General features: G+C 42.9%; 1 protein-coding gene across 1 annotated transcript in view; it reads right to left on the bottom strand.

Annotated features, from left to right (window-relative positions):
- Window positions 1-22,334, bottom strand: part of PRPF38A (pre-mRNA processing factor 38A) — a 437,126-nt gene that overhangs the window by 256,499 nt on the left and 158,293 nt on the right. The window contains exon 4 of the mRNA XM_044086853.1: window positions 1,990-2,103. Coding sequence (XP_043942788.1) covers window positions 1,990-2,103 — 114 coding nt within the window. The remainder of the gene's footprint in view (window positions 1-1,989; window positions 2,104-22,334) is intronic.

Below are 22,334 nucleotides of genomic sequence, written 5' to 3'. Positions count from 1 at the left end.
CAAAGCACTTCACCTTGAGGTCATGACGGCCAGACATTCCCCTTCAGGATTTTTTGGTAGAGAGCAGAATTCAAGGTTCTATCAATCACAGCAAGTCGTCCAGGTTCAGAAGCAGCAAAGCAGCCCCAGACCATCACAGTACCACCTCCATGTTTGACTGTTGGCACGATGTTCTTTTTCTGAAATGCTGTGTTACTTTTAGGCCAGATGTAACAGGACAAACACCTCCCAAAAAGTTCAACTTTTGTTTCATCAGTCAGAATATTTTCCAAAAGGTCTTGAGGATCATCAAGATGTTTTTTTGGCAAAAGTGAGATGAGTCTATGTTCTTTTTGGTCAGCAGTGGTTTTCGCCTTGGAACTCTGCCATACATGCAATTTTTACCCAGTCTCTTTCGTATGGTTGAGTCATGAACACTGACCTTAACTGAGGCCTGCAGTTCTCTAGATGTTGTTCTGAGGTCTTTTGTGACCTTTTGGATGAGTTCTCGCTGCACCCTCGGGGTAATTTTTGTAGGCCGGACACTTCCAGGAAGGTTCACCACTGTTCCATGTTTTTTCCACTTGAGGATAATGGCTCTCACCATGGTTTGCTGGAGTCCCAAAGCTTTAGAAATGGTTTTGTAACATTTTCTAGACTGATAGATGTCAATTACTTTGTTTCTCATCTGTTCCGGTATTTCTTTAGATCGCAGCATGATATCTTCCTTTTTGGGATCTTTTGGCCTACTTTACTTTGTCCGGCAGGTTGTATTTAAGTGATCTCTTGATTCAACAGGTCTGGCAGTAATCAGGCATGGGTGTGGCTAATGAAATTGAACTCCGCTTTCCCAAAAATGTGATTAACCACAGTTACTTCATGATTTAACAAGGGGCAATTACTTCTTCACACAGGACCATGTAGGTTTAGATATCTTTTTTTCCTTAATAAATAAAATCATCACTTAAACCTGCATTTTGTGTTTACTTGGGTTATCTTTGTCCAATATTTAAATTTGTTTGATGATCTGAGACATTTACGTGTGACAAATATGCAATGAAATAAGAAATCAGGAGGGGGCAAGTACTTTTTCATTGCACATACATACATCCATATCTGTCTATATATCTATATCCATCTATATCTATCTATATAGCTATCTATATATCTATCTATATCGCTACCTATATATCTATATCTATCTATATCTATCTACCTTTCTATCTATATATCTATATCTGTCTAGTAATGTCTTTCGGCTTTTCCCGGTTAGGGGTCGCCACAGCAAACGCCGGTCTGCTTATGATTGGCAGTAGATTTTTTTATAGTGTCAAGCTGGCAGCCTGATGCCCAACCTTCAACAAAGGCACACCCATTCATGCACGCCCCTATCTGCATGTCTTTAAACGTCACTCAACTGCGGGGAGGTCATGCAGACTCCACACAGAAGGCGCTCCATCCAAAAATCGAACCAGAGAACCTCTTGCTGTGAGGCGACAACGCTAACCATTGCACCACCGTTAGCAAATCACACTAATCTACCTTAAAAGTCTACTAAATATCCTAGCACTATCAATCTTACAAAACTATCAAATTTTCTAAAAGGGGAAGGAAAAAACTTTCAATTACTATTATGAATGATGACACACTCAGTCCACACATCTGGTTTACTCAGGCTGCAAATGAGATCTGAGGTAATTCAGACAGGAAAGGGGAATTGTGGGAAGGGGGAGTTATAGCTCTCGAATCCAAGGCTTTGGTATAAGGCACTGAGTTTTGATCCAGCCGGATCTGACAACCAACATGTTGAATCAGATGAATAAAAACAACACTGGATCACAAGATACACTGTATTGCAAGGGGAGGTGTGTCCTAACACGTTTCTGGCAACCTTGAGCAGAACAAACATTTTAGTAAAAAAGTGCATTTTGAATTTTCCGTTTACTAACAAATGAAAAAAGAAACTGTTAATTCCACAACATATCAGATTAAAAAAAACTTTGCATGTACCCTGTCATCTTCATCATCATCTTCCTCTTCGCTGGACTCTACATCATCCAAGTCTTCTTCCAGTGCACTAACCCGTGTATCAAGAAGTTCTGCCTCTTCTAAAACAAATCGTTTCTAAATGGCAAAAAAAAAGTTCACTTCACTCAGCTGGACATACATTAATTTACAAGAAAAACAAAAAATGAGGCACAAAACACATTTTATGGTACTAAACGTAAAATAGTAGTGCACATACTAAAATGGTGCAGCATAGTACACAGGACATTCAAGGGAGAGATGGTGAAAATTACCTTTTGGGGCTTTGCAAACTGAATGATCTGGTTAAGAGCCTATTAGCTTTTTAAGGGATGAAGTGCAGGATTTGTGGGATAACCGATGGGAAAGCAGCCATGCATGTATAAGGTAACACAGAGAGTTAAAAGATGCATAGGTTGTTTACACTGCCTTTTTACTTAAAGATGGACAGTTCTACTGGTCTAAATGGAATCCAAAGGACCTAATCTGAAAGAACTGGTGATTCTCTGGTTATAAAACAGTTCAAGTAATAATTGAAAACTATGTTTTCTGTAAATGGAGAGGCTTTGGAAAGTCAAGTAAGCCAAGGGATGATTTTAGAAATAGAAGATTAGAAATAGGAAAGAAAACTCGGTTCTATTCTATAACCTAGGAGAAACATGCTGAATTATTACCATATGCTGTACAAGTCAAACACAAAAGCAGTTTTACATTAAAATGGTCCTTTTGGTTTGAGAAGTACCATAAAACAATTTCACTGTGCTCTGGTTATGTTGACTTTCAGACTACATAACTATACATTTATTTTGATGGGAGTAACAGAAAAATGTACAGAGTTGCAAGGACTTAAATATAATATTAAGTGCTTGAGAACTTCATTGTTGCAGTAGTTCTGATCCCTGGGACTTCAGACACAGAAGGCCAGTCTTCCTGCAATTAGCATCCTTCTCCACCCAGGATGTGAGGTATATCAGGATGGTCTCGCTATAATACATTTGTCCAAGCTATGTTAAAGCTTTTTGCCAAAAGCCAAGGAATAAAGTTCTGATTTTTACTCGTAGGAAGACAGAATATCCTTTGAATCTAAGCAGGGGATCCCCACGTTTAATCAAACTTGAGTAGTTCTGCGGCCCCATAAAGAAAGGGGGGAAAAGGAAAGGGAGGTAGCACAGAGACAGGGCACCCCAATCCAGCAAAAGTAATATCCAAACCATAATGAAGGGATGGTAAGTAGGAAAACAGAACTGCAACAATGATCAACTCCAGCATTTAACTACTATATTAAATCCTTAGACAACAATACTAAATTCTTTGTTCAAGTCCCTGCTGAAATAATCCAGATTACGGAGACTCTTCCAAGAAGTCTTGATAGGACAATAGCTAGCTGTGAAAGGCTAGGCAGCAACATGGCCTGCAGAACAGTCACAGCAAACACAGCTCTAGTAATGTTTGGAAAACCTATGCCTCTAGGATGTCCAGGGGAGTCACTTCTCCCATTAAGAAGGCTACAGTAGCAGTCATACTTCTTTTACCATGGGATATCACAGTTATTTTCTCACCTTGTAAACATAACAGAAAAAGATACAGTTGCCAGTCACTTTGGAATAATCTATGTAGCAATTGTCCTACCCTCAACTCTATGTTGTAAAGGACATGAAAAACTGAACTAAGGCAATAGAATCCTTGGGTCGGTGGAAATTTCAGTTGCCTGTCTATACAGGGAATTAATCCATGGGTTTCACACCAGTCATTTGTTTGTGTTAGGCCCTCTTGTAGGATGTTGGTGCCTTGGTGGGGGTGGGGGGATCCCAAGATAGCTCCCAATCTACAGTAAACCGCAAACTTGGTGAGCCAGAGGCCTTTGACATTAGCCTTGACTTCCAAGAAGTAGATGCCAAACAGAAGCAGGCCCAACGCAGAGCCTTACTGTACTCTACTAATGACTGGTCTCTTGGTGGAGGTTGTTTCATTGATCCCGACTTCTTGGGTCCCATCTGTGAGCCAGCTGACAACCCAAAAAGTTATGTACAGATTAAGCCTAGTTCTGAAAGTTTTGTCAACAATACCCGAGTGGGGTAGTGTATCATATGCCTTGGCCAGGTCAAGCTAGTCTGTATGCACAGTTTTACCCTTATCCATAGCTATGGTGACCCTCTCGAAGAAGTCCACCAGGTTAAGTAGGAAAGACCTTCCCTTAAAAAAGCCAAACTGGGATGGTTCCAGTTTCTATAGGTTGACAATATCTTTCTTGATCATTTCTATGATAACTTGTTCCATGGCTTTGCATATTAGACTCATCATACTGATGTGCCTGTAGTTCCAGAGGTCAGTTGAGGTCCACTCTTACGAAAAGGGATGACAGTTGTAGCTTTGAGGTTGTAGCTTAACAGTGCTTCAAGTGTTCTGCTAGGTCAAGTTTTAGGCTATTTAAGAGGCAACTCAGAATATTGTCGAAGGCCAGTGAATCAGTGCTTTTGGCCTTAGCAAACACCTCCAGGGTATACTCCTTGTTGATAGCTGAGGGGGTTGATATGCTAGAAGGAATTTCGCAGGGGGTAGCTGGGGTAGGGTTAGAGCTAAATTTATCAGTCAGTAGATTTGCTGTGCCACCCTAGTCAGTTCTGCACACTGCTGAGTATATTATATTTAAGACTCCTGACACAGCTGAAGGCAGCCTTGTGATAGTCCTTAACATGATAGGCTATCCTGACCTTCTAACTGGTCTTGTTGGACTTGATTAAACCTTTTTGTTTAGTTTGCTCTCTTCTCTATAAGGGTTACTCTTTCTGATTTTGGCCATGACTTTTTTTCTGTCTTGTTATATAACCTGTTAAGGTAAGAATTCCATCAGTGTGGTTCATTTTTGGTGTTAGATCTGGGCTTACTTCTGGTACGTATGTCAGCCTCAATGGAGCCACTTACATGTTTGTACAAGTTTCTGTAAATAATTCTGCATAGGTAACTCTGTTCTAGGGGTTTGGAGGAGCTGTGAATTTTGACAAACTGCTGCCTTAATAGGATGCAGTTTGCTTTAGTATAGTTCCTAACCCGTTGAGTTTAGATGGGTTTTCAAGGTTAATTTTTATTTTGAGGTAGACAGCTTTGTGGTCAGACTTCATGTTTGTCAGTACTAGGTCCAATATATTTGATCCTCTGGTTGGAGAATGCATCATCTTACCAAGGGGGTTTGTGATGATAAAGTCCAGGAAACATTGCACTTGAGTTATAAGCAGTGTATGTTTCCCACTCTATACAGGGGTGGTTAAATTCTCCCATGAATAGGGTATTTGGATGGTAAGCATCTCTAGTAGGTCTAGTTAAGTGTTGTGAGTTTTGTGGTTCACAGAGGGAAACCTGTATCTGGCCAGTACATGGTATAAAACACTATCTATGGAGACTTGGAGTACACTCATTTAAACCTGGGGTAAACTGCACCATTGAATCCAATTTGCCAGACCAACTCTTCACACTCTAAAGTACATTTCCAGGGCCCACCCCAGGGACCATCTTTTACACTGAAGATCCAAAATCAAAATAATTTGCCCACTTGCAACTCAATGAACATCCAAACAAAGCACCACTGATATTCCACTCAAGAACATCACGACGGTGTTCACATATCCCTCACCAAAGAGGGTGCCCAGTCCTCCTCACGCAAAATGAATTGCAGAACATAGCAGAACACAGCACTACACAGACCACCTCAGAGGCTCTGCAGGTAATGTGTTTTCCTTAAGACATTTTCATGAGGCGGGAGCACCACTTCTGCATGAACCAAAGGGGAGCCATTAAGAGCATATTTGGCCACTCCTCCCACCTTTGCTTTCCGGATCACCTAAGGGAGTAGACAAATAAGAAGGAATGTGAAAAAAAAAAAGTACAGTTTTGTACCTACCATAAATGTAGATGTTCGAGTATCCACATTGCTGCAGTCCTTACTGTTGGGGTAGTCCGCTGTCCAGTCGGCCCGAATACCAAAGTATATGGCTGACGTCGGTCAGGGCGCATTAGACTGACGTCAGTACGTCAGGGTACTAATGCGCATGACCGACGTCATATCCTCAGTCTTTTCTTGCCCCCAGATGTCAGAAGACCCTGAAAAGATAAGGCCAAAAACCAAAAACTCCCAAAATACCTGCACCAAAAATATATATACAATATATACACAATTAGCAGAATATAACCTCACCTACACAACCACCCCTAAACACAGAGGGGAAGGAGGGAGGGTAAATTGGACTGCAGCAATGTGGATACTCGAACATCTACATTTATGGTAGGTACAAAACTGTACTATGTTCTTCATTCCACATTGCTGCAGTCCTTACTGTTGGGTAGAATCCCAAAGCAGAGGTAAGGGAGGCTGGCAAATCATAAGGAAGCAGGAACTGACAACATGCCTTGCAAAATAGCTGTGGCAAAACCAGCCCTAGACTTAGAGTAGAGAGGAAGGTGATAATGCTTAGAGAAAGTATGCACTGAACTCCAAGTAGCTGCCTCCAAAATATCCTTAGTTGCCACCCCCCTTAGAAATGCTGTGGAAGTGGCAGTAGCCCTAGTGGAATGAGGCCTAATCCCAGCTGGAATCTCCTTGCCATGATGGGAATAACAAAATGCAATGCAACACCCAATCCACCTAGAAATAGTTTGTTTTGACACAGGCTTGCCTTTAGAACTCAAAGCAAAAGAAACAAACAACTGCTGAGACTGCCTAAAATCCTTAGTCCTGCTCAAATAATAACGCAAAAGCCTGTGTACATCTAAAGTGTGCAAAATCTTTTCCCCCTTATTTTGGGGATCTGCATAAAAGTAGGCAAATGAATAGTTTGGTTTAAAGCCACACTAGAAACCACCTTAGGCATAAAGGAAGGATTAGTACGTAAAGATACCCTATCCTTATGAAAAATCAAAAAAGGCTCCACTGCCATAAGGGCCTGCAACTCAGAAACCCTTCTTGCAGAAGTAATGGCCAACAAAAAAGCAGTCTTCCATGACAAGTATTTCAAGTCAGCAGTAGCCGCAGGCTCAAAAGGTTGTAGAGTAAGTTTCTCCAACACAAAATTGAGATCCCAAGCAGGAGTAGGAGCTCTACGTGGGGGTCTTATGTTCTTTGCCCCTCTAAGAAATTGCTTGAACAAAGGATTCGAAAACAATGGTGGGTCACAATCATAGTGAGCTGAAATTGCTGCAGCATGAATCTTAATGGAAGAAAAAGACAAACCTTTGTCCAGTAACTCAGTGAGATATTGAAGAGCCACACTCAAATTTGGCTCAGTGATCTCCAAATTGTTTGCTGCACCCCAAAACAAAAATCTCTTCCATTTTTCTGCGTACACTTTCCTTGTACTAGGTCTTCTGGCTTCCATAATCACATTTAAAACTTGTTGAGGAAGCTGAGACCTACTGTCTTTCAAAACAGAATATGCCAGGCTGTTAGATGTAGAGAGTGAAGCTTGACATTGAGCAGATGACCGTCCCTCTGAGACAACAGGTGTGGAATCAAGGGTAAAGGCCATGGAGGCTTCCTTACCAGACTCCTCAGTAATGGGTACCAGTGCTGCCGAGGCCAATCTGGAGCTATTAAAATCATCCTTGGCTTGTCTTGTCTGACCTTTAGAAGCACCTTTGGAAGAAGAGGCAGAGGTGGAAAGGCATACACATGACGATTTTTCCAACTGAAAGAAAGAGCATCCACTCTCCAAGCTGTGTGATGAAATCCCTTTGTGCAAAACTTTGGCAGCTGGTGGTTTAGTGGAGAAGCGAACAGATCTATGTCTGGAGTTCCCCATGACACTGTCAATTTTTGAAATACATGAAGATCCAGTTTCCACTCGTGGGGATCCATGATTTGCCTGCTTAACACATCTGCTAAGGAGTTCTGTGCTCCCGGCAGAAACCTTGCCTGAAGAGTTAGTTGCAAGCTGAGCGCAGTCTCCCATAAAATCATTGCTTGCCTGCATAGAGGATAAGAATGTGTTCCCCCTTGTTTGTTGATGTACCACATGACAGTTGTGTTGTCTGTTAGAATCAACACCTGCCCAGGAAGAAGTAACTCCTTGAAAGCCATTAATGCAAACTGGACTGCTAACATCTCCTTCATGTTGATATGTAGATGCTGTAGTCTGGCAGGCCACTTGTCTTGTATCCACTTTCCATTTAGATGAGCTCCCAAGCAATGTCAGAGGCATCTGTCGTTAAAATCTGACTCGCCTCTGGCCGGGTCACAGAGAGTCCCTTGTTTAGGTGACATTCCTGAGCCCACCACAAAAATTCTTTTTGAATGCAAGGTATTATTTGAATGACAGTGTCCAAATCCTGGCAGTGCTGTGTCCACACATTTTTGAGATACCATTGCAGCTTCCTCATATGCAGTTTGGCATTGGGAAGCACCAGAATACAAGATGCCATGAACCCTAAGGCTTGAAGGACTGTCCTTGCAGTCAGCCCGGACTGAAGAGATAGTTGATGGAAGTAACTGGAAAGATTCTTTTGTTTGTCCGGGGTTAAAAATGCCATCTGGGCTGCTGTATTCAGTCTCACACCCAGAAAGCACATGTCTTGCGAGGGTACTAGACTGGACTTTATTTCGTTCACAGAATACCCTAGGCATCTTAGCACTGCTATGGCATATTCCAGATGCTGTAGAAGGTCTTCCTTTTCTTGAGCCAGAATCAGGCAGTCGTCCAAGTAAGGATAGATTTGAATTCCTTTTAGCCTGAAGTAAGCTATCACTGGAGCCAGAACCTTTGTGAATACTCTGGGCGCAGTAGATAAGCCAAAGGGCAATGCAGAGAACTGATAATGAGAATTTCCAGCTCGAAAACGCAGATACTTCCTGCAACTTAGTCTTATAGGCACATGAAGGTAAGCTTCCTTGAGATCTAAAGTTACCATCCAATGATCTTTGCCCAGCAGAGGTAAAAGCTGTTGTAACGTCAACATCTTGAACTTGGGAATGTCCAGATAAGTGTTGAGGATAGATAAATCCAAAATTGGTCTCCACGTGTTCCCCTTCTTTGGTACTAGGAACAGGCGAGAATAAAATCCTAGGCCCCTTTCTGGTACAGGGACTGGCTGAATGGCCCCTATTTGGAGTAACAGAGAAATTTGCTTGTGAGCCTCCTTCCTTTGTGGAGGGGAACGTCTGGCATGCCTTTGAAAGGGGCAATGTATGGAAATAAAACCTGTAACCGTGGTGAATGATATCCAACACCCATCTGTCTTGAGTGATTAAATCCCAATTTTCTTTGAAAAGAGACAGTCTTCCTCCCAAAGGAGCTGCCAGGCGAGAATCTACTGGCAGCTGAAAAGGCAGGTCATTGGGTCTGTTTACGAAAGGACTGACCCCTGCCCTCACCAGAAGTCTGAGCAGGTGAACCCCTGTTCTAGGCCTAAAAGAACCTTGAGCTCTGCCCCTACCACGTCTAGACCTACCCCTAGACTGGGAATCATAAGCAGGATATGTCCATCCCTTAGTAGGCCAATTTCTACTAAACTTCGGTGGCTGCACCTGCAAAAATCTTTAACAGTTTGCATAGACTTAGCTTTGTCCTCCATTTTCTTTAAAACTGCTTCCACAGGCGAACCAAATAACACATCAGACTGTAAAGGAGCATCCAAAATCCTAGTCTTAACATGCTCTGCTAAATTCTGATCCCTCAACCAGGCATGCCTGCGAAGAACAGAACTAGTGGCAGCCACCCTCGAGGAGGCCTGCACAGCATCAAAACCACATTGCAAAGAATGCTTACCCACTTGTTCAGACACATGAACTAAATCCAGCAACTCTTTACACTCTATACCTTCCGCCAAAGCATCCACCTTAGATTTCAATTGTGAAAGGAGATAATTTTGATATTTTAGCATGTGAAACTGACAATTCAACGCTCTCATGGCTAAAGTGGAAGAAGTATACACTTTCTTTCCCCACCTATCCAAAGCCCTTGCCTCTTTATCAGTGGGAACAGGATTTTTAACAACAGAAACCTTAACACCTTTAGGCCCCTGAGAAACAGTTTCCGGGTCTGCCCTAGGACTCTTAAACAGATACTTATGAGCTTCAGGCACCCTATAGTACCTATCAGGTTTAACAGGGGCAGGAGGCAAAGAATCAGGGTTCAGGAAAGCCTCTGCAAAACATCTTCCACCACATTCAACACAGGAGGTATAGCTAAGGGCCTATGCTGGGGTAAAAATAAGAATTCCCTAAGCCTTTTCCTGGAATCAGAGTAATCTTGGCCTTCCCATTTAAAGTGCTCCCTCATGGAATGCAGAGTCTCTGAAAATGAGAAATCCTCAGGAGGAGAAGCTGTAGGAGTGGAATCATCCACATCAGAATCAGAATAAGGAGGATACTCCTGCAAGTCTTCCGCAGAAGACTCAGAAGCCTCTGAACACCGTTCAAAACTCTCAAACTCAGGTTCCACCCTAGGCCTCTTATCAGGAGGGGGCATAGAGCCTCTAATCATAGTAATTAAATCTTCTGCCATTTTAAGCATATGTTTCTTAGGCACAGAAGCTGAAGTGCTAGGAGAAGCCCCCACTGAAGCTAAACTTGGCCTACCTCTCAAAGAAGTTTTGGAAACAGAAGGAGAGGCTCTAACTACCTTGGGAAGAGAGGGAAGAACAGTTACCTGAGAAGCCCCCTCAGCCTGGCCTACCTCCTGAGAGGGCACATCCTGTAACAGTAAAGTCTCTGCCTGAGACTCCAAAGAAACTCCTGGCAAAACCTCTGGCTCCACTGAGCCTTCTAAAGAACCGACGTCCGGGACTGCCGGTTCATCAACCCTTGCTGTTTTGTCCTTGCGCTTTTGAAGCGAAGCGCCGGAGCATCCGACGGCATTTTATAATTACAACGCTTCCCAAACATTAACCTGGCACAGTCTAACCTTCTCTTAATAGTGCGTTTGTTAAATCTAGCACAAGAGCGGCAACCAACAACGTCGTGCTCAGGCCCTAAACAAGGTATACACAAAGTATGGTAATCCCTATGAGGTATCTGCTTCCCACAAGAAATACAGTTATTCACTTTTTCTGACATCCGGTTAAATACTGAGGCAAGAAAAAACCAAAATGTTCCCCAACGGGGTACTTAGCCAACTTTGATTCGGTCTGAAACTCCGACTTCGGAAGTTTTTCAGAACGCCAACCTGCACTCGCAAAACTGCTTCTGCATCGGACCATGCGGCAAAAAAGACTGAGGATATGACGTCGGTCATGCGCATTAGTACCCTGACGTACTGACGTCAGTCTAATGCGCCCTGACCGACGTCAGCCATATACTTTGGTATTCGGGCCGACTGGACAGCGGACTACCCCAACAGTAAGGACTGCAGCAATGTGGAATGAAGAACATCTGCATCTATGAAAAATGTCATCCACTGCTCAAGCTCTTCTGGGTGGTGCTTGTCTGCAGACCTTTCTGCAGTCTGCTAGTCAAAGTTGCAACACGCCCATCACTAGGAAAGACCATCTATGATCTACTTGTGGGAAGGCATCTTCATGTAACATCAACTCATGTGGGTCTGACTTTGAATTGCTTAACTGGTCTGCCACTGAATTCAGATGAGAAAAGCTGCAGACTGCCTTTAGCATCATCTGACACTGCAGTGCCAGCTCTCAAGCTCAAGCAGTCATGACAAGTCAGGGTACAATCAAGTTTCCCCTTTGCTTATTGATATAGTTTATCACTGTACTCTACATGGTTACCTGAAGGACACCTTTCTTCCAAACTTGCTTGAAGTCCATGAGGACTTGCATCATAGCAATTAGCTCTTTCACATTTACATGCTTTTTTCTGACCATGGTCATCATCTCAGTGGGAAGTACTTGCATTCTTCACAGACCTCTTCCAAAGTGGGCTTCAGTGGCCTCAAACATTTGAGATGTACAGACCAGCAGCTGCAAAGACAGCCTCACTGAGGCCTTACATCTTCAAGCAACATTGGGATGGATTTTGGAGTTGTGTAATCTACACCCTGTTCTGCCTTCTCCAACAACTTCTTCCTTAAGGGAACTTCAGTGGGAAAAGACAATCTTAAATACCATCATGACAGACCAAGGGCAAGCATTGAGCTTCTTCAGACTGAAGTAGTTTTGTGGGGAATGCATGGTTTTAGGAGTAAAATCCAGACAGAGCCTACAGTCCCCGAAACATTCTCGGGGGTGGGGACTACAATGAAGTCCCAGTAGTCGTAACTACTGCAACAGTGGTTCAACAGAACATCCATGCATTCTCTGAATGGGGTTTCATTAATCTGGACAATGGTACTAGGAAACTTGCTATGAGAAAAATACAACCGCAACAGTAGATGTTCTAATAGAGCACCGTTGCAGTAGCCTAAGATATACAGGTCCTAACTCAGGCCAGCTTTTCAAAGCTAAAAGGTGCCTTTAAAGCACTCTGTCTGGAGCTTGAGAGGAGCTCCATATAAAAATGACCAATCTCAATGAAAGGAGGAACTAGCATGGAAAGAAAAATGCTAAGAAACACACTATAAAAGAAGCTATACACACACAATGACATATACATCAATACCCTGGCAATATAAATAAACAACAAAAATCAGAGGATTTTGAAGAGGAGACAGCTACTGCAACATCGATCTATCAGAACATCTACTGCTATGATAAATTTACTTAAACAATACTATATTCAACTTAAGGTCACTGTTACAGTAGCCTAAGGTATATGGGTAGATTTCCATACCTTAAAAAAATAAAAGGGAAGGAAGAAATAAATTAAGAATCCAGTAAACCCTAGGGAATGGGCTAACAAAACACAATCTGGATCTAGAAAAGGAGTACAGTTTGCAGTGCTCTGTAAAAAAGTATGCAGAGGACCAAGTGGCTAACTTTAGAATAGAGTCCACCCCCTTTCCTGAAAGCCAGTAAAGTCAAAGCTCTAGTAAAATGAGCACTAAACCTGCCTGGAAGTGGCTTGTTATGATGAGTATAAAAGAAATAGCACAAGGCAAACATCTGAAAGTAGCACGCTTTGACACCAGTTGCCCTTTCCTCTTATCTTCCTAGGAGACGAACAGTTGCTTAGCTTTCCCAAAGGAAAGAGTTCTGTCTAGGTAGTAACCGAGTTGCCTATGGACATCCAGCAGTTTGAGGAATTCTCTCTCTTGTTCTCAGTATCAGGAAAAGAGATGGAGAGATTAAAAGATAAGCCCAAGGTAAACTCCAAAACCCCTTTGGCATAAAAAAAAAAGTGATCAAGTCTCAAAGAAACCCTGTTATTGTGGAAAATGAGGCAAGTTTGACTCACCATAAGTGCTTGTAACTCAAATATTCTCCTAGCTAAATTTAGATAAGAGTCTGTTTAAATGGAGAAAGAATAAATGTTTCAATCACAGTGAAGATCCCAAGGAGGAGTCACCCATTTCCTGGGTGGATTGGTATGTCCCTTTCAAAAACTGCTTTACTTGAGGACAGTTAGAAAAGGGGTAGGTGGTGATCCAAGAGCAGACAAGGAAAAATGGCCAACATGTGAACCCTGACAGAGGAGAAATGCTGGAGGACAGTAACTCACAGAAATCAATGCTTGTTCCATAATAAAAGGTGCCTCAAAAGGTATCAAATTTCTACCATCCAAGTAATCAAAGAAGAGAGTTTTCAGGTTGGGGTGCAAACAACCTCAGTCTTGTAGGAGTAAATTCTGCCAGTAGGGAAGCCTGGGGTAACTGCCCTTGGCCAGTTTTACAAGGGAGAATGACTACTGCTTGGGTTAAAAGGTGGCACCATGACAATCTTTGGAGTCTCCTTCTGGATCTTTAGAAGAACCCTGGATATCATTTGAAAGGGTGGAAAAGCACAGAGGAACATTCCAGATCATGAGAATGAGAAGGCATCAGTTTTCTGGGCTTCACTGTGAGGAATCCTGGAGACAAATTTCTTTAATTCTGAGAGGAAACAGATATACTGGAGATGTTGTCCGTAGCCAAATCAATTTTTGGAAAGCCCCAGGGCATAGTTTCCATTTGTGAGCATCTGTCCTGGTCCTGCTCAGGTTGTCTGACACAATGTTTTGCTCAGAAAGACGGCATAAAGCCAGAAAAATCAAATTTAGCCAAGCTGCTATCTCCCAGGCTATCACAGCAAGTCTGTAAAGCGGGCAAGCTTGGGTAACCCCCTGAAAATGCAAATGTTCTGGAGATGAAGGGCATTAAAAGCATTTACTACTGCCAACCTCTCTGATATTTATGTGCTTGTGCCTGTATTGCTTGCTCCACATGCCTTGCACTTTTGTCCCTTTTTAAACTGCTCCCCACTCCAGGTCTAAAGCATCTTTTCTGAAGAGGTGGAAGAATAGAAAACCTGGATTGCACTGGTCTACCCACCAAAGAATCACCCCCCCTCCTTAAAAAAAGCAAAATTGGGATCTGAAAAGATAAAAGGGGAAGATGCAGAGTTCACACTGACCGATTTTACCAACGCTTTTTTCCTCAACAGAAGTCTGGCCAGGGGGAATCATAATCATACAAGCCATGCACTGCAGAGTCCTGAGAAAATCCCTGGCAGTTAACTGTTCTGACTGGAAAAACACAGGAAGAACTTTTGGGGCATCTCTACTCTCTCCGAGAGAAAAAAAAAAAGATTCTGCCCTGGGAACAGCCTAACAGTATCCTAGGAAAACAATTCTGTGACCGAGGATGATGGCAGATTTCTTGAAGTTTACAAGTATACATATTATATGTCATGTCTTTTTAAATGTTCAGTCAACATGCATCAGGGGAGAATTTTGATTGGTTACATGTGACCTTTACACTTATTTTAAACAAGGGGAATTGTTTGTTCACAATGACTGTGAAGAAGCCTATGTGGTGAAAGGTGAAAGTGCTTAGTCTTGTGGATGTATTAAACAGTGTTTTGTTTACATTTGTGGCAGTGATCTTTTTTCATTTTTCTTATTTTGTTCTAGATTTTACGTTCACTTGAAGACCCAGACTGAGACGTTTCTGAACACCAAGGACTCTATCCCCAGTTGTTAGAGTCTATAAATGTAAGAAAATTGTCCAAACATAGGAATACCTTGAAGTATGCAATAAGCAATTACTGGAGCCACACATTTTGTAAATGCCCCTGAAGCAGCAGCTACCCCAAAGGTGAGTACAGAGAACTGAATGCGAGCCAGCTACCGAAAATCTTAAACGTCTGAAGTATTTGCTAATGCATATATGATGGCAGACACCTTTTAAAAATAGCTCTATTATGAAAGACAGTACAGGGACCTGAAACACAGTCTGAAGGGACAACATTTTGAACTTTGGGATCTCAACAAAAAAAGACTGAGAAAGGAGAGGTCTGGCACAGGTCTCAAAAGTCCCTTCTTGCTTTGGTAACAGAAAGATCCTCAAATAAAAACCCTTTCCCATTTGGGAGGTAGACATTAGTTCTAGGACTCCCTGAAATAACAGCTGTTCTAGAACTGGGGAAACAGGGACATCTGTCTAAAACAATCTTGTGCCATGCAAGAAGCCAGCGGCTCAGAGAGGGAGACTACCAAGGTGAGGTGCAATGGGACCTGAAGCAGCAAATATCATTCTGCCCTTTCAGAATATCCGTGAACTTGAGAGGCTTTTTTTTAAGACTCCTTGGCATTGCTTTTTTAAAATCCAGTTTCTTGAGAACTTGCTATTTCAAATGATTTATGTAAAAGGTAAAAAGAGGCTGAGGTGGAAAGAACATTATTTCTCTTTCAAAATGAAGGTTAGAAGATTTGCGTCCCCCTTGAATCAACTTGCCTCTCCCTGAAACCTCTTAAGCACCTCTGATGCAGAAAAGCCAAAGAGAACTTCCTTGTCCTAGGTAGAATTTAAAAGTTTCAGTTTTAACATCTTCAGGAGGATTTTGACAAGGTAACTAAACAAATCTTCTCATGACTGACTCGAAAGTAGCAGAAGCCCTAGAGACAATATCTGCAGTGCATGTTTAATTATACAAAAAGCAGATGCAAGGGACATTCAAAGAATTCTCCACTACAGAAAAGGAACAGCTAAGTTTTTCGTGTTTTCAAAAAGACAGAAGTAAAAACTTTAAGAAGCGAGTCTGGTGGTTTAAAATTCTGAAGTGGCAGAAAAAACATTTCTTCCAAACTTGTCAAAAGCCTTCCTTATCCTTGTCAGAGGGAATGTGATTAGCATTAGCAATTTGTCTAGCAGAATGGCCCTGGAAAGCAAAAATCACTACATGGGTCTGCATTAGGATTCAAAAACAAATTTAGAGTCTGAGGTACCCTGTATAACCTGTCATACTTCCTGAGGGCAGGAGACTTGACTATCAGATAAACTGTAAACTGTGAGAAAATCTAACAGAAGGAACAGTTGCAGTTTAAGGAATATTCAAAATAACAAATCCCAATATATTTGCTTAGCAATAAGAATTTCACTCCAATCCCACTGAAATACCTTTCATTTTAGCTAAAGTTTCAGATAAAGAAAGGTCTTCTAGAGAGAATTCTGAAATACCATCCTCAAAATCACAACATTCAGGTGGAGTAGAAAATTCTGAAGCACAACATTAACCCATGGTCTTCTGACTGAATTTCAACTTCAGAAATGGAGGAAACATTTTTGAAAGGGAAATATGAACAGTAAAAGAAAAACTCCCTAGCAAATCCCAATAAATGTTTCCTGCCCACAGAAAAAGGAATGGGAGAAGCCACATTTTTACATCTCTTCCTCAGACACTCCCTGGTAAAGGTCCAATCTAAAACAGGCATCCGACTCACCCTCCTGGGTACATTGTAATTTAGCCGCTTCCTCAAACACAGACAAGTGATTCTTACTGACCCCATGGACAGCATCTCTATGGCCTCAAAGAAGTATCAACCCCAGGTCCTTGCCATCTATAAATGCTACACCAAAGGGACCAGGTGAAAAAAGATGAGCAGGCTGAGGAACAAAGACCGGCCACAGCAGTCAGCCATCAGCAGCGGAGGCACAACATGAGCCAGCCTGACACAAAGACTCTTTACTTTCTTTTTCTTACAGAGAGGGGAAGGAAGAACCAGAGAACTGTAAGTGGTCCATAGGAGCAGCAGAGATTGAAGCACCAAAGATTGCTAGTAGAGCCGGTGGTTCCAAGGCAAGAAAACCACACTCTCCCCAAGCATAATACACTACTCAACACAAAAAGCCTAAAAAACCCTCTGGAAGAAAAACAAACAATCAAAACAAATGTTTTACAAAGTTTATTTCACCAAAGCATTCACACATCTCTCTCCTGATAGAGTGACAGCCCAAAAGTAGTTTCCTAGCCAAAAAAAAAAAAAAAAAATCATCTGTCAAGTTTTTCTTGGAAAATTAAATTTATGGAAGGTTTTGCCAAACATGAGACTTTGCTCAACCCTGAAGTACCAATAGCTAACAAACAGTTCCACAAAGCCTTAAGAAGAGTGCTTCAGCAGCAAAAAAGCTTTGAGGATTATACTCCTAACAGAGTGCGTGGAGGATGCCATTAGCTTTGAAAAGTTAACTGGTGGGGGGGGGGGGGTTCCCTATAGCATAGGCCATTACAACAGTGATCTAATGTTCAACACCCAAAGATGCTTGACATTTCCTCACCTGAAGGAGCCTCTCCATACTCATTTAGAGACAGTAATCCACTCTTTCAGGACAAAACCATGATCTGACTTCAGGTGCTGATCCTGACCTCAACCAATGCTATTCTTCAAGGGATATGTGGTTAGATTTCACCTGTTGACCTCATTTGGATACTACCATTTCTGTGAAGTTCTAACGGATTTATTGCCCTAAAATAGGTCAACACTGGGGGTGGAGTGGCCACCTGTTTTATATACTTTTTGAAATGAAACAAATTCCTACTGGTAGGACCAGGAACATTAAGTGAGTCAAGGGCACAAGAGCAAACTGTAGACTCCTCCTGGATTTACACCCACAAGAAGAGCCAAGAGGCAAGAACCTGCCTGTACTGTTGGGTGCTGAAGGTTGAGAATTAGGTGTGGAATCATTAGCTTTTAAAGCATCCATGTAAGTCTCTAGCACAGAGGGACTGGAGGTGGTGGAGTGCCCATCTCTAAAAATGTTGTATCATCTCTTTTGCACCTCGGACACCCATTTAGAATGTCATTTGAAGTGCTTCATCATGCTTTGCAATGTTGCTCCAAAGGACGCTGTTCAGAACAATGTAGCAGAGAACAGTAGTCCTAAGAATGGTGTGAATTCACCTCTGGTTCTCCCTCAGATGATAAAGAATCCAATGTCATTTTCAGTGGTGTAGCCTGTGCAGGCTGGGTCACAAAATTGTAGGCTTCATGGAAATAATGGCTTTAAATAACCTTTAAGAAAAATGTATCTATTCTTTAAATGATTAGGCATGGTTTGATGGATTCAGACAGGGTCACAGTAGCGGGCTCTTGGGATAAAGTATGATCTACCGTGGGTTTGACCACTTCAACGGGTATGTCGGATTCTGAGATGAAGGAAGACGAATCATAGCTGGGTCTTAATTTTTTAATTGGGCAGAAGGCCGACATCTGGGGATTCCAACATAGGGGGGTGTCCTAATATTTTTAAGCACCATGTCTTGAGGAAGGCATTAGGAGTGGAAAGCCTGGACTGGAAAGTTTTTAGAATGACTGACAAATAGAACATGTGTAGTGTCCCGGACCTAGGCAGAACAGGCAATAGGTTCATAGGTTCATACTAGGCTATCTGCCCTGGGGCATTTATAAGCCTAGCCCGATTGTGTTTGGCTTACGCCACCCCTTGATTTGAGTATACTGTGCCCTTTTTAAAGTTTAGTTTAATTTACTGTGCCTCTGTCTAATAGTGACACGGAAGTAATCCCCGGGACAAACCTACAATCCTCCATCCACTCATCAAGATTCTTCTTGAAGAGAGTCAGTGAGGTGCTCTGCCTAACATGAATTGAAATTCTATTCCAGAGCGAAGGGAGCCTCTGGGTTATGAATCTGTCCCACCAGCATGTTCTATTTATTTCTGTGCTGAGGTTCAAGTCCCTTGAGCGCGTGGCTCTAAGGGATTTAGATTTACTGAGGTGGAGCATGTCCATTAATTCTGGGTTGGACATAGCTTTATAGGTCAGGCATAGATCGCCTCGAAGTAGGCGGTATGCAACTGAGTAGAGCTGGAGTTTTTTTTAACTGAGCAGCATATGGCATCTGTTTGAGTCCCTTGATCCTCCTGGTGAGGTACTTTTGGGGTCTTTCTAATTGCTGCAGGTGTCGGGCAAGGTACATCCCAAAGGGGGCATTGTATTCTATGATGGGCCTGATGAGGGATGAATAAAGGGGCATGATTACCTCTCTTGATCTAGATGTGAATCCTTTCATGATGAGGTGGGCTATGTAGAAGGTCTTTCTAACCACTTTGGCAATGTGGTTGTCAAAGGAGAGATTGCTATCAACTTGGGTCCCCAGATCCCCAATTACTTTCTCTGTACTTAATGGGTTACCACCTATGTGGTAATTTGTGGGCACATTTTTTGCCAAAGGGTATGACTATACACTTTTTGGCATTTAGCTTTAGACCATGGCTCTGGCACCAGTTATCCGTCTCTGCGAGACCTTTTTGAAGGATGTTTGTGTCAGCTGGAGAGTCGATTATGGCGCCCAGTTTGCAGTCATCTGCGAACTTGGTGAGCCATAGTCCTCCCACGCTGGCCTGTACCTCAGAAAAGTAAATACTGAACAAGAGAGGTCCCAGGACAGAACCTTGTGGGACTCCACTTGTGACCGGTTTCGAGTCTGACATGGCTCCAGCAACTCTGACTCTGTGGGTTCTGTCTTTGAGCCAGTTTGCGACCCATCTTGTGACATAGGGGTTTATATTAAGGCTGGATAGCTTATCTATGATGCCCGAGTGGAGCATTGTGTCAAATGCCTTTGCGAGGTCCAGATAAGCTGTGTGGACTACCTTCCCTTCATCTATGGCCTTGGTGACTGTTTCGAAGAAGTCGACCAGGTTCAAAAGGCAGGATCTGCTCTTGACGAAGCCAAATTGGGTAGGATCTAGTGTCTGTAGGTCCCCAATGTCTTTGTTTATGAGTTCCATGATGATCTTCTCCATAGCCTTGCAGACTAGGCTAGTCAGGCTTATGGGGCGATAGTTTCCAGGGTCCGCACAGGCGCCACCTTTGTGGAGTGGGACCACTGTTGCTGTATGCCATTCTTTGGGCACATATCCTGTAGTGAGGCGGATATCGTACAGCAGTTTTACTTGAGGGATTAGTTCTTCTTGGAGTTCATGTAGGACACAACCCGGGATGCCATCTGGTCCCATGGAAGCAGTGTTTTTTTGCTTTGGAGAGGGCGGCCTTCACCTGAGCATCAGAGATGTTTGGGAGGCTGCACTCTGCCGGGATAGATACTTGCTCTTTTGTGGGGGAGGGGGTGGAGAAGTTTGCACTGAACCTGTCTGCCAGGATATTGGCGATGTCTGTGGGTTCAGTGTATTTTTTGTCGCTTAGAATTAACTCAGAACAAGTCTGGGAGTTGCATCCCAGGTTCCTAACATAACTGAAAAAAGCCTTATGATTGTCTTTAGTGTCCTGTGCAATTTTTCTCTCGAAGCTGGCCTTGGAGGATTTTATGAGGGATCGTAATTTTTTGCTAGTACTGATCAGAGATGCCTTCCCTTTTAGGGATTTTGCTCCATCATGTAGTAGCTTCCTCCTTCTGTTGTACAGTTTATTTATGGCTGGGGTCCACCAGACTGGACGTCTGCCTTTGGATGATTGGGTCTTTATTTTGTTTGGGATAGCATGATCCATGCATTCCTGGAAATGTCCGTAGAATGCTTTTATATAGGATTCTGCAGTTTGGGCCATAGTTTCCACTGGCCCTGGGGCCTTTAAGGATTCCACTTCGGTTTTGAGAAGTGTGAAGTTCGCTTTTGAGAAGTTTTTCACTCTGGTTTTCTGGGCTGGGGGTGGGGTCGGGATGTGGATATCCAGTGAAATTAATTTATGGTCTGCTCTTACCAATGAGGGATATACTTCTGGTATGGAGCATAGGGTCCCCCCATGTTGGTAATGATCAGGTCTAGTATGTTTTCCCCTCTTGTGGGAGTGGTGACTAGTTGTTCCATAGCATTTGAGTTTATAAATTCCAGGAACCTTTGGGCTAAGGTGCTGGGGCTTGAGTAATGCTCCCAGTCTATGTTTGGGTAGTTGAAGTTCCCAATATAATGGTGTTCGGAGAGATCTTCATGTTCTCCAATGTTTTCAGGAAAGCCGAGTGGGATTCCTGACTTTGAGAGGGTGGTCTGTAGGATGCTATAAACTGAAAAGCAGTCTTGCCCACTGTCAGTTGCACATGGATGGTCTCAGATACTTCGTGCAATGCCACTAACCTGGAGGTGTGGATATCCTTGATAAATATGGAAACTCCCCCTCCTTTTGTGGTTCAGTCCGGGTTTTGGGGCCGAAAAGCAGGATATGAGGTATAACCTGGTAGTGCTGGGGTGCTCTCTGGAGCCTTGAACCAGGTTTCTGTCACTGCACAGATATCAATGTTCTTCATACTGAGGAGAGCTTCGAGTGCATGCATCTTGAGGTTAAGACTTCTGGCGTTTAGCAGCATTATCCTTAGTTTCTTGTTCCTTGTGCTGTCTATGGAGGTGAGTGACTTTTGAGCCTTGCCTAAAAAAGGCACTATGGGGGTGGCAACAGCCTTTGCCAATATCCGAAAGCCCAGGGGTGACAGGTGCAAGCCGTCCCTAGTGAAGCAACGTGGCTTGTCGAGCATGTCATCCCAGGCTGACAGACACTGGATCCCTTTGAATGACACCAAAATTTTAGCCAATTGTTAAAATCAATCATTTTGTCTTTATACTGTGGCATCATTCTAGGTGAGGTTAAGATGCTGCTCAAGGTCAGGGTCATACCAGCCTGGGCTACATGATCAGAGAGCTCCTCTATGTCTCTTTTCATGTAGTCGAGGGAGGTACGTCTCAGGTCATTCACGCCAGCATGTACAATGACCGAGTCATATTTGTATTTGCTTTGGAGTGACCTGAGTGCTTGCGTTATGTGACGGATCCTAGCGCCTGACAGGCAGCTCACTGTGACCTTCTCTTTATTCAGCCTGGTGAGCGGGACGTCAGCGTGTCTGACAATAGAGTCACCTATTACAAGAGTATCAGGTGTGTTATTCAGCCTTAAGGGCTGTGACTGCTTGGCACACTGACTTTGTGTGCTATGTGTTGTACGTGTTTTGTTTTGGGGTAGCGTTTGCTTGGATGTCTGCTTTGGAGGTCTCTGTTGCTTAGATAGATTTTTATTTAGAGCCTCCGAGTATGTTTTGTGTTTTTGTGTGTTTGTTTCGCTGTTGTGGTGGGACT

Source organism: Protopterus annectens, chromosome 10.part0 (assembly GCF_019279795.1).
Source record: "Protopterus annectens isolate FY-2018-M chromosome 10.part0, PAN1.0, whole genome shotgun sequence".
Lineage (NCBI taxonomy): Eukaryota > Metazoa > Chordata > Ceratodontiformes > Protopteridae > Protopterus > Protopterus annectens.
The sequence above is the reverse complement of the archived record's forward strand: the minus strand, read 5'-3'. Positions and strand labels throughout refer to the sequence as shown.